General features: G+C 32.1%; 1 protein-coding gene across 1 annotated transcript; it reads left to right on the plus strand.

Moving 5' to 3' along the window:
- Nucleotides 1-4090: 4090 nt before the first annotated feature.
- On the plus strand, nt 4091-14767 carry LOC134279979 (voltage-dependent calcium channel gamma-7 subunit-like). The gene is made up of 8 exons (XM_062762383.1): nt 4091-4320; nt 6772-6897; nt 8516-8660; nt 9358-9428; nt 10129-10215; nt 10939-11043; nt 12654-12788; nt 14266-14767. The coding sequence occupies exons 3-8, from the start codon at nt 8545-8547 to the stop codon at nt 14556-14558; spliced, it is 807 nt and encodes a 268-aa protein (XP_062618367.1). The 5' UTR covers nt 4091-4320; nt 6772-6897; nt 8516-8544; the 3' UTR covers nt 14559-14767.
- The last annotated feature ends 804 nt before the right edge of the window (nt 14768-15571 follow it).

Raw genomic sequence — 15571 nt, forward strand, 5'->3', positions numbered from 1 at the left:
GATCGACGTTTAGGGAATCTACAATTTTTCTCAACATTGTACATCACTACATCAAATTTTCATCATTACATGTGGATGAATAAATTGACATTTCATTTCACAAAAAAGGCAGAACAATAGTAAATATTTGTTTTTTTTAAATGTATTTTTGTATTATGCATTTATTTCAGTAAAAAATATATATTTAAATGGTCAAAAAAGTCTTATAAAAGAATTTGTTGTTTCGAGTAAGACGCAACAATATCGACCTTGACGTTACATGGTAAATATTGACTGATTTTTCCATAAAAACTATGCGAAGGTCACAAATTCAAATTATCGTAATTAAGAAAATACTGAGCGTAAGAAGGCCTATAAGGGCTTGTTGGAAAGGAAATTTTCTCCACTTTTACCAGCTTTATTTTGTTTTCCCTATTTCAACACAGAAATAAACGTAAAACTGAGCTTTGTTTAAACATTACGAATAAAACCGAGAAAAAATACATAAGTGCAAGAAAATTCTTGTTTTTAAAATATACCTTAAAGTAATAACAATAATTTTTACATATTTTAAAAGTAGAGAAAATATGCTTTAAGAATATACCATGCTTTCTTCATAAAGTTAAACAGGAAAAAATTGTCAATCGTCTGGAAAATCGGCAATCGCTTTGGAAAATTACGCCATTTTCAAAAAGTCACGTTTGTCTTCACAACGTAAAATCGATTAAATACCGGCAATCAAGACATAATCTTTTTAGATATTTTAAAAGTAGAGAAAATTTCCAAAAAGATGATATATAGTTTATATACCTTCATGCTTCCATTAAATAGATACGGAGATCTTATTTTCGCGAAGTCGTGTTTTAACGCGCCACCGGTCAATTTGACCGGTACGGAAGTGAAGGGGTTAAACAACGCTTGGAGATCTCTATAGGTTGAATCCACAATATGTGTTTTTCATTAGAATAAAGAGAGAAGTTCAAAAGAATTTTTAAAAAAGTTTTATGATGAATAACAGCATGGATACTCAGATATCGTTGAAGTCATGGTTTATTTTAATTAAAATTGACCTATTGGATTTGTGTGAGGAAAAGAGTATGTTAAAAAGGACACAACTAGAGGACATTACACAGACGAAAACCCTCTGATCAGTGAATTCGCTTTAGACTCGGACTAAGGTGAACCACAACAATTGATGACAAATGTATATAAGCTGTATAGATTTTTAGGTTGTTTAAGGAAATGATTGCTTTATGCTTTCTTACTCTGAGGCTTAGTAGCGTTCCTTACATTAAACTGAAGCGTCAATCATCTGACCACTTTTTAAACTAAAGTCTGTTAAGTGTTCCTTTTTCACGACTCAAGAATAATTATTGGATAAATAATGTTTATTTCAACAAGAACAAAAAATTAAAAGTTGCTTTAAAAATGTGATTATATTTTTTTAACAAATAAAAAGCTATATCTGGGAATGGAATATTCCGAAATTAGAAAAAAAACAACATTAGAGGACCTTAAAACGACATCTCCATCAGACCTCCCTCCTTATATAATTGGTTAGTGGTCATGCAGCTCATACCCATAACTCATTTCTTGTGGAGGAAATTCTTTAAAATCGTGTCAGTTTTAAAATATTTTAACATTCCAAGTGAAAATTCAAAATGAATTTGATATTTCCGTACAAATAAAACGGTATAAAAATCGTTACAAACAAAGATACGTAGTATATTTCCAGTAAGTGCTCTACGGGTACCAAGAGCATCCTTCTTTACTATTCACTAAAAATATAACAGCAGTGAAGGAGAAGCTTCATTAGATCCATTTATTCGAGAACTGATGTAAATCACGTGTGGATTCTTAATTACTTCATGGTACTCTAAAATAAAAAAAAAAACAAAATCAGTAACCCCACAAAGTACCATCTTCAACAATTTAAACAACAATCTCCAACGATAAATTAAAGTCCAGGTTTTTGACATCATAGACAGCTGTTTTGTCAATAAATGTTAATATTACTTACCTTGCCATTGGTCATTGACAAAATCATTGTGTTAAAACACATATATATACACACAAGTTCTCTGAAGTTAATGTTAAGCAAAAAAAAAAAAAAAAAAAGAGAGAGAAATAAAGATACTACAGTTTCTAATTTACATTTGTATCTTTGAAGATTTTCGGAGATTAAGTCTTCCGACAAACTGCTTTTAACATGGTAACGAAGTGCGCCAAGATATTAACAGATCCTGTATTCCTATAAAGCAGAGATTAAAAAATAAAAATAATTCATTAACCTTCTACATAGAAAGCTATGCCTTCAACAGCTACATTTAGATTTAATGACGACTTTTTATCAATTAACAATATTGGAATAGATGTTCATTCCTTAGTACGTTAATTCAGTATACCAGTATCCCTTTGAACTCAAAATAAAAGATAGTTTGAATTATCTGTTTTATATTTGGATATTTTATTTAAAAAAAAAAACGTTAAAAGAAAGCGAACAATCAAGCTTTTTGAAAAAGATGATCACTTTAACTTTTATATCGTCAATTTTCTTTCTATATGTACACTGGCATTGTCTTCAAATGCAATCTTTGGTTAAACCAAATGTTAACTGACTATCATATAAATTGTTATTATTTTCATTTTGAATTGACTGTGGGCTGTTCAGTGTGCTCGATCATAACAAGGAGTACATAAAGAGTTTGACAAGTCGACGTGGGATGTCTTCTCTTACATGACACCTAATCCCACCTCTACTGTTTTTTAGGAACGTGTTAACTTTGCTCTTCTCCCGATTTGTATTGTTTCAGTAGACTTCTAAAACTTGATAACTGTTCGTAATCCTTATATATTTACATCCACTGAATATTTTCTCCCTTATTTATTAAGAAAACCCATTGCGTTAATCACTGCATGAGCTACATTAGGCATGTCGCCTTTACAGATTTCTTGATCAGTGGCTGTTCCATCAATGAAACGTATAAAGACGTTTGCAGCATTAATATAATAATTAAACTTTTTAATCCTTCTTTAAATGATTATTTAAACAGATATAAATATAAACAATAAAATGTCTCTCTTTGTTTGTTATTACTGAAATTAACGGTCGCAGCTATTGCAGAAAAAATTACATAACCCGCTTACGCAGGTTATGTATTTTTTTTCTGCAACAGCTGCTTCCGTTAATTCCAGTAATAACAAACAAAAGAAAGCATTTTATTGTTTAAATATTTATTCCAGCATCCTTTGAAAGGTAGAAGGATTTTTTCTAAGACTATTAATACTGATAAGGAGGCATCGCCGGAAACCCAAGATAGGTTTCTCTTTCTTTACATAAGGCAAGAGTTGGTTTTGATGTGGATAATTAATGGGCATTATTCAAATCAAGTGTTTAATCTTATTCAAATTGAAAAAAAATGGATTTTTTTTTCATATCCATAGGTATGAGGAATCCAATGTTAGAAATAAATTCTTGGTTTAATTCAGTAAGAAAGGGATAAAGCTGATCCCACTGTTTGAAAATAAAACCTTTTCCCTCGTTAAATGATATAAATTTTCCAAAAAGGTGATTATTTGAAAAGTACTTTATTGGAAAGAAATATTAATAAAGGGAAGGTTATAATATCATTGTAAACAACATGTTGAAAGATATGAAAATAATCATCTTATCAAATTAAAGTTTTGCATGCTGTAATGTGGAAGGTATCCTTTATGGCCATTGTGCGTTTTCTGTATCAAAATATCAGATAGTATCTAACAATATTTCACTATTTCTAGATCTGGTAAATAAAATGTCTCTCAGCAGAATAGTACAGATGTAAAAATGTATGTCAAGAAAGTGCGTTTAAGTATAGCAAAAAAAATTAAGAATTGGTAGAAAAAGTCATTAATATTTCACTTCTGGCAAAGTATAAGGCAGGTCTGATGCCTATGCACCAAGAGAGCCGTTGATGATAGACGATGCTTACAATTTTTGTCACCATGTCGGTCCCTGAATAACTTTGACGTAGAGAAATAGCTATATATACTTTTAGAAAGTAGTCCTTGCATCTCTTAATTTCTCGGAGGAATAAATGTTTTAATCGGTGCATCGCTGCTTGGCAGCTTTTGACGATTCTGAAACCAGATAATGTTCATGCATAACATCTAGATAATAACTTAGCAGTTTTGGAATCATTTGCAGTAATCGATCTCTTTGTTGTTCAATAAACTGTTAGTATAAAGTGCATTTCTACATCACATGACAGTAGATGTAGTATAAATTCTTGATATTATGTGCTGACAATTTGGATAACCTGTCTTTTGCCAAAAGACATCGACATTCGTTATATCTATAAGGTAGGTACCGATATGTCAGCTCTATATACAAGGCATCACTAAGTTAACCGTTTATATGTGAGAATTATTTCTGCTTTTAAGGTCATACGCAACGTAGTTCGAATTTTATTGGGCTCTTCCCTAGAATTGAAGAGTTCCACTAAACGAAGGACCCGTGTGCAATACTTTTAATGTCTATATTTGGATCTGTACATATCTTTTAAAAAAAAATTTGATGGAAAAAAAATCTGCAGTTAATGTTTCGTAATTTTTTTTTTTTTTATTTTTCTTTGAATAATGCAAAAATTTTCATAATTTGATATCTTCCAAACACATCTGGTAATGCATGCTGATTTTTTGTCTATGAACATCTGATGGCACTATAATCTTAAATTAAGAATATTTTGAAAAAGTATCAATAGGTAAGGTACCTTGCGTGTGTCCTTAAGTTCTTTAGAAGGTTACCAGCACTTTAAGGAAAATTTTTTGTAGCTTTTTGCTGAGTATTTTCTATTTGCCAGAATTGTTTCCTGTTCCTTCAAATGTACTTTATTTTCATATAGTTTATGTCAGAATGTTGATAAATATTACATTTCGTTTGAATTTAAGGATGATAATAAAAAAAATGAATCATTTCAATTATTTTTTATATCTACTGTCTTTTAAATAGTTTATGTCAGAATGTTGATAAATATTACATTTCGTTTGAATTTAAGGATGATAATAAAAAAAATGAATCATTTCAATTATTTTTTATATCTACTGTCTTTTAAATACCAAAACGTTTATCACATTTCGTGATAAGAGACAATTCTGTAAACAGTAGATATGACTATAATTACTCGTAGACTCTATCGAAGACGTTATATCTATAATGACAGCATCGGGGAAATCTTTAAAAAAAAATAGATTTAACGAACAGCTGTGGCAATGATGTCAAGAGGCATCCCCATAGTTATAATTTTCAACCATATTTAATACAAGTTTCAGTTTAGAACAAAAATCAAATATAATATACAAGAAGGATATGGAGATAACGAACAGTATTCAACCACAACCAATGAATTATATGATAATTGCATGGTTAAAACTTATAGAGTCTTAGAAGAAAGTCAAAAATTCTGCGAAAACATCGAAGAACAGTAAGGATTAGATGAGTGCTTGGTTTTTATGCGCCCGGATCGATAGATCGGAGGCGTATATTGTTTTTGTCCTGTCTGTCTGTCTGTTTATCTGTTTGTCTGTTTGTCTGCAAAATTTAACCTTCGCCATAACTTTTGAACTATGAATGAAAGAGACTTCGTATTTGGTATGTATATTCCACTAATTAAGATCTTTCCAATGACACCAAGGTCAATGACCTTGTGACCTTGACTGTGACCTACATGCTAAAAATAGTTTTTTTCTGCAAACTTTAATCTTCAACATAACTTTTGAACCATAAAAGATAGAGACTTCATATTTGTTATGCATACACCACTGATTAAGCTCTTTTAATTGACACCAAGGTTAATGACCTTGTGATCTTGACTGTGACCTATACGCTAAATATAACTTTTTTGTCGGCCGGCAAAACTTTAACCTTCGCCATAAATTTTGAACGAAGAAAGATAGAGACTTAATATTTGACATGCATACTCCACTAATTAAGCCCTTTTACATGACACCAAGGTCAATGACCTTGTGAACTTGACTGTGTCCTATATGCTAAAAATAGCTTTTTTGAACGTTCACCATAACTTTTGAACCATGAGAGATAGAGACTTCATATTTGGTATGCATACTTCACATACTTCACTAATCAAGTTCGTTCAAATGACACCAAGGTCAATGACCTTGTGACCTTGACTGTGACCTATAAGCTAAAAATATGTTTTTAACTTTGTTGCCATCGGGCGCATAGTGTTTTACATACACATCTTTTTTTTTTAACTAAAGAAGCATGTACATACATGTATATAGTTAGTACCTTACTTCCCTTCAAATGTGATGTTAGAAAATGTTTCCTATTTATCGATTTCAAGTTGAAACTTTTTTGTTCTTTGTAGGTAATATTAAGTTTTCGATAACATTGGTTTGTGCTGTGTAGAGAAATATTTGTGTTCATACTACAATTCTTCACAGTTAACACGCAACGTCTAGTAAAATAATTCTCATAATTTTAATTCAGAAAATAATGAATATTATGAATTTGGCAGTCCCTTGGGATAAACACTTTAAGAATTCATGGTATATTCTGAGTGTACAGTGAAGAATTGTGAACGTCCATTAAGATTCCCTAATGGAAAAATTAGACATTCATTATTCATATAATAATTCTGTATGTAACTTTATTTTTTACTCCGCTGGAAGGGTTTCGATTTTTCAAACATATGATTAATTTTTAAATGTTTCATTTTAGAAAAAACAAGCACCGCGCCGTTCTCTTTCATCAATAATTAACTGGAATGTGATATTTTGATATTTCTTCAGGCGACAAATTTTATCCTCGAGCACGACGATCTGTTGAGTGGATAATGGCATATAATTACTGCAATGGATGTGTTGGGAAATAAGAATTAGCAGCTACTGAGAGTGCTTTATAGCCCAGTACTTCCGGTAATCTACTTTACTGTATCCTAACTTTTATTTAGAATTCCGTTTCTAGCGATCATTTATTACTTAACATGGTGTCTAACAATATCCAGGCCATACTATGATAAAAAATTTTTGAAGGCATTTATTGGGTTCCTTTATTAGCAGACCTGTTTTATTATTCCTATGAAGCACAATTTAGTCCAAAAACTTCTTCATGAGAAAAAGTAAACTCTTATGTGGCCTTTAACTCAGCATTTAGATACAGTATTTCGACGAAGTTGAATTAATTGAAAATAGTTTCTTCCATAATTGTTTTCCTTTATTAGCTCTTGATGTGGGCTTCAACTCAGCATTTAGATAAATATGTATCGAAAAGTTTTATTAATTTCATTCAAATGTCGACTCAATATATTCCAGTGAACTCGAAATAAATGATACCACAGAATCTGCCACTTCTGTTGCATATTTGGATGTTTTACTGCCTACAGACGATAATGACCAACTTATAACTAAACTATGTGACAGTCGGAATAACTTCAGTTTTTCCATTGTTTACTTCTATCATACATGTGAATGTAAGAATATTCAAACATCACTTGCATTATTTTGGTAATATATTTCCCCACTGATTCAATTGCAAGATCATGCTCTAAGTACGATAAATTTTTTAAACCGAGGCAAGCTACAGATAAATAAGTTGATGTTGCTAGAATTTCAGCGCATCCCTTTAATTATAGCTTTTCGAAAATTCTACGGTCGTTATAATGACCTTTCTTGTAAATATAACTTATCGCTTGCCATGGCTCGTTGTTTCATATCAATTGCTTTATTGCTTTTATACTATCTAAATTTGACTACGGAATACTCCGGGTCTGCCTGATCAATACATAGGACTCACGGTGGATGTGACCGGTCAACAGGGGATGCTTACTCCTCGTAGGCACCTGATTCCACCCCCCGGTGTTTCCAGGGGACTGTGTTTGTCCTGTTCACGATTCACTTTGTCGATTCTATTTATGAGATTGATCAATGTCCGTGATCTTCGCCTCTTACATTGCAGCAATGAAGTAATTGATCACTTTGTAAGTAGATAAACTGTTAGTATAAAGTGCATTTCAATAGCACACGATTATACGTAGTGTAAATGTTTGATATTCTGTGCTGGCAACTTTGACATCATTGTCCTCTGCCAAAATAAATCAGCAGAACCATTTGTTAGGTCCGTAAGGTGGGTATTTCAACTCTTAAACGTGAGTTTCCCTGATTTTCATTACTAAGGCGGAGCGACAGCATTGGGGTCAACAGTTTTCTTTAGAATTCAGAGGGGAAAATGTATTTTTTCAAAAACCTGCTCAAGAACAGCATGACCAAGGTTATTTGCTTGTTCAAGCCCATGAGCCTTTTGCTCTGCAAGGGATACAATTAAATGGTGCTAAAAAAATATATGATATATATTATATTATGAATTTTAATTATGAAACCCAAAATTTCACTATTAAACATAGTACAAAATCTACTTTGATCTTCATGCTTATTTGGAATGTTCATACTTCTTTAAATATAGTTCATTCAATTTCAATTTATAGGGTTTGAAATCATTTGGTTTAATATAACTGAAAAGAGACATTCTTTGTTCTAGAAAATGGTTATACTGCAGAAGCCTTCAAAATGAGATATTCCACTCATACAATAACAAAAGTGTCCTTATTTGTTGGGGCCACTGCTATCAGCACAATGGCTCTCGCCGTGGCTACTCATAACTGGATTATAGCGGACGAAACCACGTACGTACAACCCAAAATATCAAATTTTTTTTTTACATATTCTGTCTTTTTTAAAAAAAAATCCTTAAAGGACAACAAAGCTTTTAAATTTAACAAATCTGAATATGCATTGTGATTAGGAGCACATAAAAATGTTAACAATTTACCTAGGATACTCGAGAGGTTAGTTGCTCGATTGTATTTGAAAAATCATGTAAAAGAACAAGAACATCAAGACCCTAGCTTTCTCTGATGTAAAACTCTGACAGTATTTATCTTATTGATGATGATATTAATAATCGAATTAACTTGAAAAGTATAACATATCTTGTAGAATGAGAAAATAGAAATGTTCATAGCTTTTGTCACATTAAAATCTAATTCAATCATAAACTTGGGTTTAATGTCATGTATTTTTCATTATAAAAAAATTAAAGGTTTGCTAAACAAAACTTATGTGTTGACTAGTCTATCGACATGATAACATTTGTGACAATAAAGGAAATGCATAAGCGGTATGAAAGGAATATGTCGTGTACCAATATTGACCAACATATGAAAATAAAAAAAGAGAGGAACGACAAAGGTTTATGCTACATATTGTTGTCCGGGAAACTTTGCTAAACCAACCATATCTTTAACATGTATCAATAATTAGCAAAATCACGGGTCACGCTCATATTGGGTGTTTAATTACGTAACTTTTGTCTATTTTTAGAAAGCCTTTAATGCCTATTGGAGGTGAAATGGAAGCAAATGACACATTTCTGATGGAGTCTCCTGCGATCCGTAAGATATGAAAAACTTTGAGAAATAGACTTTTACAGAATCTATAATGGGTACATAGTTCACACCATCGCGGTATCAAGCCTTGGGTGGATGGCGCGATAACGTGATGATGACAATCCGATGTCGCAACAATGTGATGATGACAATCCGATTATCGATGACTCGATGGTAGTATGACGAAGTACAGCGATCTTCTCTATCTTTATATTGCATATCACTATAGTACTATATAATTGTCGCGTCATAGATATTGCAGCATTGGATGCTGTCGATGCCCAATACCCAATGTGCGAAATGTGTTGAAATAGTGAACTACTTGGCTCTCTCCAGATTCATTAGATTCCGCTTCAATGATACAAAATATACCGTATTATGTATGCATTTCTCCGATGTACAAGTTTCTTTCGAACTATATCGTATTCCACAAGATTTCATGTCAGATCAAGACCAAAGTGAAATTTACATCAGTCACCTCCATGGTGCCATGGTGTTTCACAAGCACATCTAGTGAATAGTGAATGGCCTTATCCAAATATCTAAAAAATATTAACAGGCACTCACTAGATAATAATTTGAAACTTTCTACAGTGTACTTGGATACCTTTTCATGATAGCATATAAATAAATTATGCTTGCAAAAAGATGATATAATGCAATAATTCTGCATTATAATTAACAAACTGTTATTTTTCTTTTATAGCCTATCTAACGAACATAACAACACACTTTGGACTGTGGCAAGTTTGTATGACTCTCAAAATGTGGTACCCTTCTAACCCATTCCCAGGTTAGTTGTCTTCTATTGTTTAAAGTTGCGTACTCTTGATGTTTCTCTTTCGCTTCTGTTAATATCTTAGTGAGGAGTGAAGAAAGAGGCTTAGTTGAATATTTACTGGAATACGCTATGTATGTTCGTTTGAAAGGATTTTTACGAAGTTTCGGGATTCAATATAGATATGGTAATTCAAATTAATTTTGGTTGTTTGGGAATGAGTTGGATTTCCACTTGTAGAATTAAATCCAAGTTCTTATAAAATACTATTTATATAATGAGCCTTACAAACGAAGACAATTTTTGTTACCTGCTTTATCAGCGGGGACCAGTACGTACTGATCATGTAATCTATCTAATTCTTTTTTCACTTCTGGGTTATTGACTACAGAAGGATATGTGGTTTTCATATTGCCCCTTAATCTTTTAATACGCGACTGTAGCATAGATCTGATACATTTAATCCATTCTGACAAAGTGTCAAGGAATTCATCTTTTATATTCTTAATATTAAATTGCATGGTCAGAAAAAGAATTGACCAAAGTGAGAGTTGTGACACACATTGGCCCCTTTTGTGTTTATGGTAACGACGAATACCTGTAATTGAGACAATATGTGCATGGACTATCCTTGCACATTCATATTTTATCAGAAGAAACTAATTGTTTGAGATTTCAATAAAAATACTACACATATATGGTAACATTGTAAAACGCTGCTTTTTTCTCCCTCCACAGACTGGAATGACACGGCTCCTAATGTGATTTGTCAGAGTTTGTTCGAGTACGAATCGACATCCTCTGAGGACAAATCAAAGCAAGAGACAACATTTAAAATAGCTGGTAATTAATGTTTGGTGTCTTATTCCATTTGACTCGTATTTAGTTTATAAATTAGGTACAAGGCGATTATTATTCAAGGATTATGAATTTATAAAATTTTCATTTGGTTTATTTAGAATATAAAAAGATATTTCTTTGTGCTAAGATTAAGTAATCAGATATATTTTTGAAAGATCATTCCATTCATTTGGTTAGTATTTGAATTAAATATATGGGGATAACGAACAGTATTCAAGTTCAAAAGTCCATCAAACAATACAAAATAGGAGCAGAGCAAACACGGACCTCCAAATCAGAGGTGGGACCAGGTGTCATGGAGGAGAGAGCATCCCCTACCGACTGGTCACACTTGCCATAAGCTCTTTGACATGATCAGGAAATAATGGGAAAACCCGTCAACAATTTAGTGTAAATAATGGCCGAACAATTTGTATGAAAAACGTCGGTCAGCATTTGGCTCAAATATCAATTGGTATTTGCTGACAAAGTCATTGTATCCACCGTAGAACTTACGAAATGATGACTTTAAACAAGACATGCTCTATTCTTGTTTCATCAACTTGTTTGTCAGTATTATACCTCTCTTAGAAAATAGTCATATACATAGAGTATGTTCTTGCGTATCGATTCAGCTGAGAGATATAAACCCGCATGCAGGTGATAAAGGTACATTGCGGCATAAGTAAAGGAAGTTGATGATTGAAAAGTTAAGTTGATAACGTTTATCATTAAGCTTTGTTGTTAGATTGGCATTATTGCCTCGTTCAAGTAAAATATCCGAATATGAAACATGTCAAACTCCGTTGTATATTTTTCTTAAGCTCACTGGGATATATCGTGTCGACATAAGAATGGAAACCATTGATGATTGATAATACGCCGTCGATATATCTAAATGTCGAGTTGAAGGCCACAGCAAGTGTTTCTTCTTTTCACGCATAGAATTTTTGACAAATCTGCTCCATATGAATACAAGAATAAGACTACTAACAAAGATTCGCAACTGGTACCTATGGGGAGTCCAATAGACCGGTCTCCACAAACCACATATATATTGTCAATCGGAAACTCAAGCATCTTTTCAATGTCGACTTCAGAGTTATTGTGTGTACAATAAGGAAGTTTTTTTAACAAATTAATTTTGCAAATAATCAGTGACAAGGTAAATAAATTTATTTTATTTTAAATGAAAAAAGCAGCTGTCTATATGATATCAAAAAGCCTTGACTTGATTTTATCGTTGGGAAGGCTATGTATAAAGTTAAAAAGTCGTATGCTGTTGAGTTTGGTTAAGTCTTTTGATTTCAAATTTTCCACAAGTTCCTCAGAATTTTTAAGTATCCACATCTGATTTACACCACTTCTTGAGTATATTATTGCACTGTTGCATAGTAGTCTTGAAGTTTCTCATTCACTACTGATAATACCTTAGTGAGATGTAAAGAAAGAGGCTTGGTTGAACATATACAGGAACCCATCATGTATCTTTGTTTTTAAGGATTTTTATGAAGTTTGTGAATCCAATATAAATATTAAATATAGTAATTCAAATTTACTTCGGTTGTTAAACTATTTCAAGAGATAAACATTTGATTTTTTTCATATTTTAGAGTCTCAAAGGAATACCGCGCCTTTCTTTGTGGTAAATCTATGCTTGATGCTATTGGCCGCCATTTTTCACGTTGTGGGTGTGGTCAAACAAAACAGTAGGACGCTCATCGCAGGAATCATTTACATCATCGCAGGTATAAGCAGCCTCAAGTTTGACATCTATCATGATTTCAACATTTAAATGAAATCATTAAAATATAGTTCATAACAGATTTGAATATATTTTTGACACATGTCAAATTCGGGCTGCAAATTCCACTGCAAAGCAAATCCATTGAGATTTTCACTGATATCTAGAAACCTATGTCTATGTTTTGGGGCAAAAATTGTCCGTTTTCTGTCGTTATTGTAGTCGGCGTCGGTGTCGTCATGAACTTTTCACAGTTTCATTTCTTCTCTAGAACTGCTCGACCAATTTCAACCAAACTTTACATGTGAATTCTGAATATGATGGCGTTCTATGAAATGTTTTTGGAATGTTTTTTAAAAATCTGTTTTATGCTATGTGTAGAATTTAATCCTGGATATTACTACCGCGAGTGTACAAAATTTGAAAAAACTTGAATCCACACAACATGTAATATCTTTTCATACAATTATGGCTTAGTGTTGACCCGCAACTTTTAAAAAAAAAATTCCGCCGTCGTTATTTCTTTCCGTCCGTCTGTATTTTTTGAAAAACTTTTTTCGACTTCGTCTCTAGAAGCTTTGGGCTTTTCAACTAAACTTGCCACAATACTAAAAGGATTCAGATTTATTTTACTTTGGAATATAACGAAAAATATCTTTTAAAATCTTACGTAGAATACATATATAGATATTTCACTTTTTTCATGATTTCTAGATCTGTTTGAAATTCAAAAGTAGTAGAGCCACGATAAATACCGAGTAAACATGCAAGTATTATCAGGTTGCATGGATACATTTTTTTTCAAACAGTGGAAGCTGGAGTTATCAAAAACTGAAGATCAGATTTTTCACAATACATAAATTTGTATTCCCCAGAACAAGAGTATGTTAGTCATATTGAATGACATATTGCCATTAAATACTTATATGTATTTATTATAAATTTGAAGGAAAACTGTATATAAGTTTAACAATGAACTTCATGTGTATAAAAGAAGATGGAATGACTGGAACCATATATTTGAAAACATAAACATCAAGATATAATATCATCTATTGTATCATATTTGTGTATTAATATTTTTTTGTTTTTTCATGATATTCCAAAATGTCAACTCTCCCAGCCTTGGTGTGTCTGTGTATGTGTATGTATGTTTGTGTTTAATGTCAATAAAACATGTTAGTAATATTGAAGATTCACGGTCCAAGGTATGGTTAAGACATGACCTTAGACCTAGGAAGGGGCCACAATCAATTTTTCAATGTAAATAAATAAGGAAAAAATATTTTATAACAATCGTCTTCTAAAAAAGCAGCAGGGCTTATACATTTCTTGAGGGGCCTCTTGTTGTAAGCGTCTTTATCATTTTTAGATTTTAAACTTTATGTAGTGACGCTGAACAATTTTGCTGAATACATGTACTAGTGTTTTAATGCTGTTGTATACAGTTGCTGATCTCTAATGAAAACTTCACTTTGTAGGCCTGTCCACGGCGGTTGGGATTGTGTTGTACATTACATACGTTAACGATGGTGTCCATTATGCAGACCCAGAGAAGGAAGATTTACATTTCGAATACCGCTATGGCTGGTCCGCTTACGTACTCACAATCTCTTACTTGTCCTCACAAGTGGCTGCAGTCCTCTGCATTACGTTATTTTTAAAGAGGTATCCCAAGGTTGACGATCTGGTGAAACTAATTCCAGGACTTGACAAGAAAGTGCCCCCGACAGATACTGCTGACGCAATATGCGACCAAGGAACATTGATATAGGACTATATTAAAGACTTCTTCGTGGTTGTACTAAAACAAAATTGATTACAAAATGCATGTACATTATTATGCAACGTGTCATTTTATGATTCTGGGACATAAATCTGAAGTTGAGCATGATTTGTAATTGAAATCCCATTTAGCCAATATTTTGAAAACATACCTAGGTATTTTGTTGGGTAAGTGGGAATAAACCTAGCTATACGCCATACTGACTTTTAATTCTTACGTTGGCTTAAAATTAGTCAAGGAACTTTTGACCGATTAAATCCGACTTTAAAATAAGTTGGGGTGTTTAAGAAAGATTTTTGTATAAACCCCTTTTTACCTATCATTCTACAAATATGCACACCATGCATCCATAAGAAGAAAGACAAAAAGTGAGCAATAAGATACCTTTCATGTTTTGAATTACTTTATTGAACATTAATTGAAATACAAAAATTAAAGTTAAGCTGTAAACTTTAATTTTATGCTTTAAATTAATCATTTTCACATTGAAAAAAATCGACAGATAATTTTTAAATATTTCATAATTAAAAATATATATACATATATCCATCAATGTCACGACATTTTTTACAAAATTACTAGACATATCAATCGTATGTAAGGATGTTATAAAAACCAAGGTGATCAGATTTTTTTTTCAACTTTACATATTTATAGGAGAAATCTTACACTTGGCTATGGACTTGTTAGTATTTTTAGAAAGTAATTCTTATCTTCTTGAATTATCATGACTTTTATCTTAATTGCTCTCGAGTAATCCTTTTAACACAAACATGTAAAGAAGCGGTAAACAGAATGGAATTCCAAGAAGAATAATTTTTGAAAGTCATAAAGACGACTGTAAAAACAAACGTTCTCACCTAAAGTAAATAGATACAATTGAGAACAATGTGGTTTATCGCTTCAAGTTTTTACAAGGCATCGGAAACAACTGTTCTGGTCCCTCTTAATAGTTTCTATGAATTAACATCTAGGAGATTATTCAATTATACAACATGTGT

Source organism: Saccostrea cucullata, unplaced genomic scaffold, assembly GCF_032062105.1.
Source record: "Saccostrea cucullata isolate Sc308-1 unplaced genomic scaffold, CSIRO_AGI_Scuc_v1 ctg5980, whole genome shotgun sequence".
Taxonomy (NCBI): domain Eukaryota; kingdom Metazoa; phylum Mollusca; class Bivalvia; order Ostreida; family Ostreidae; genus Saccostrea; species Saccostrea cuccullata.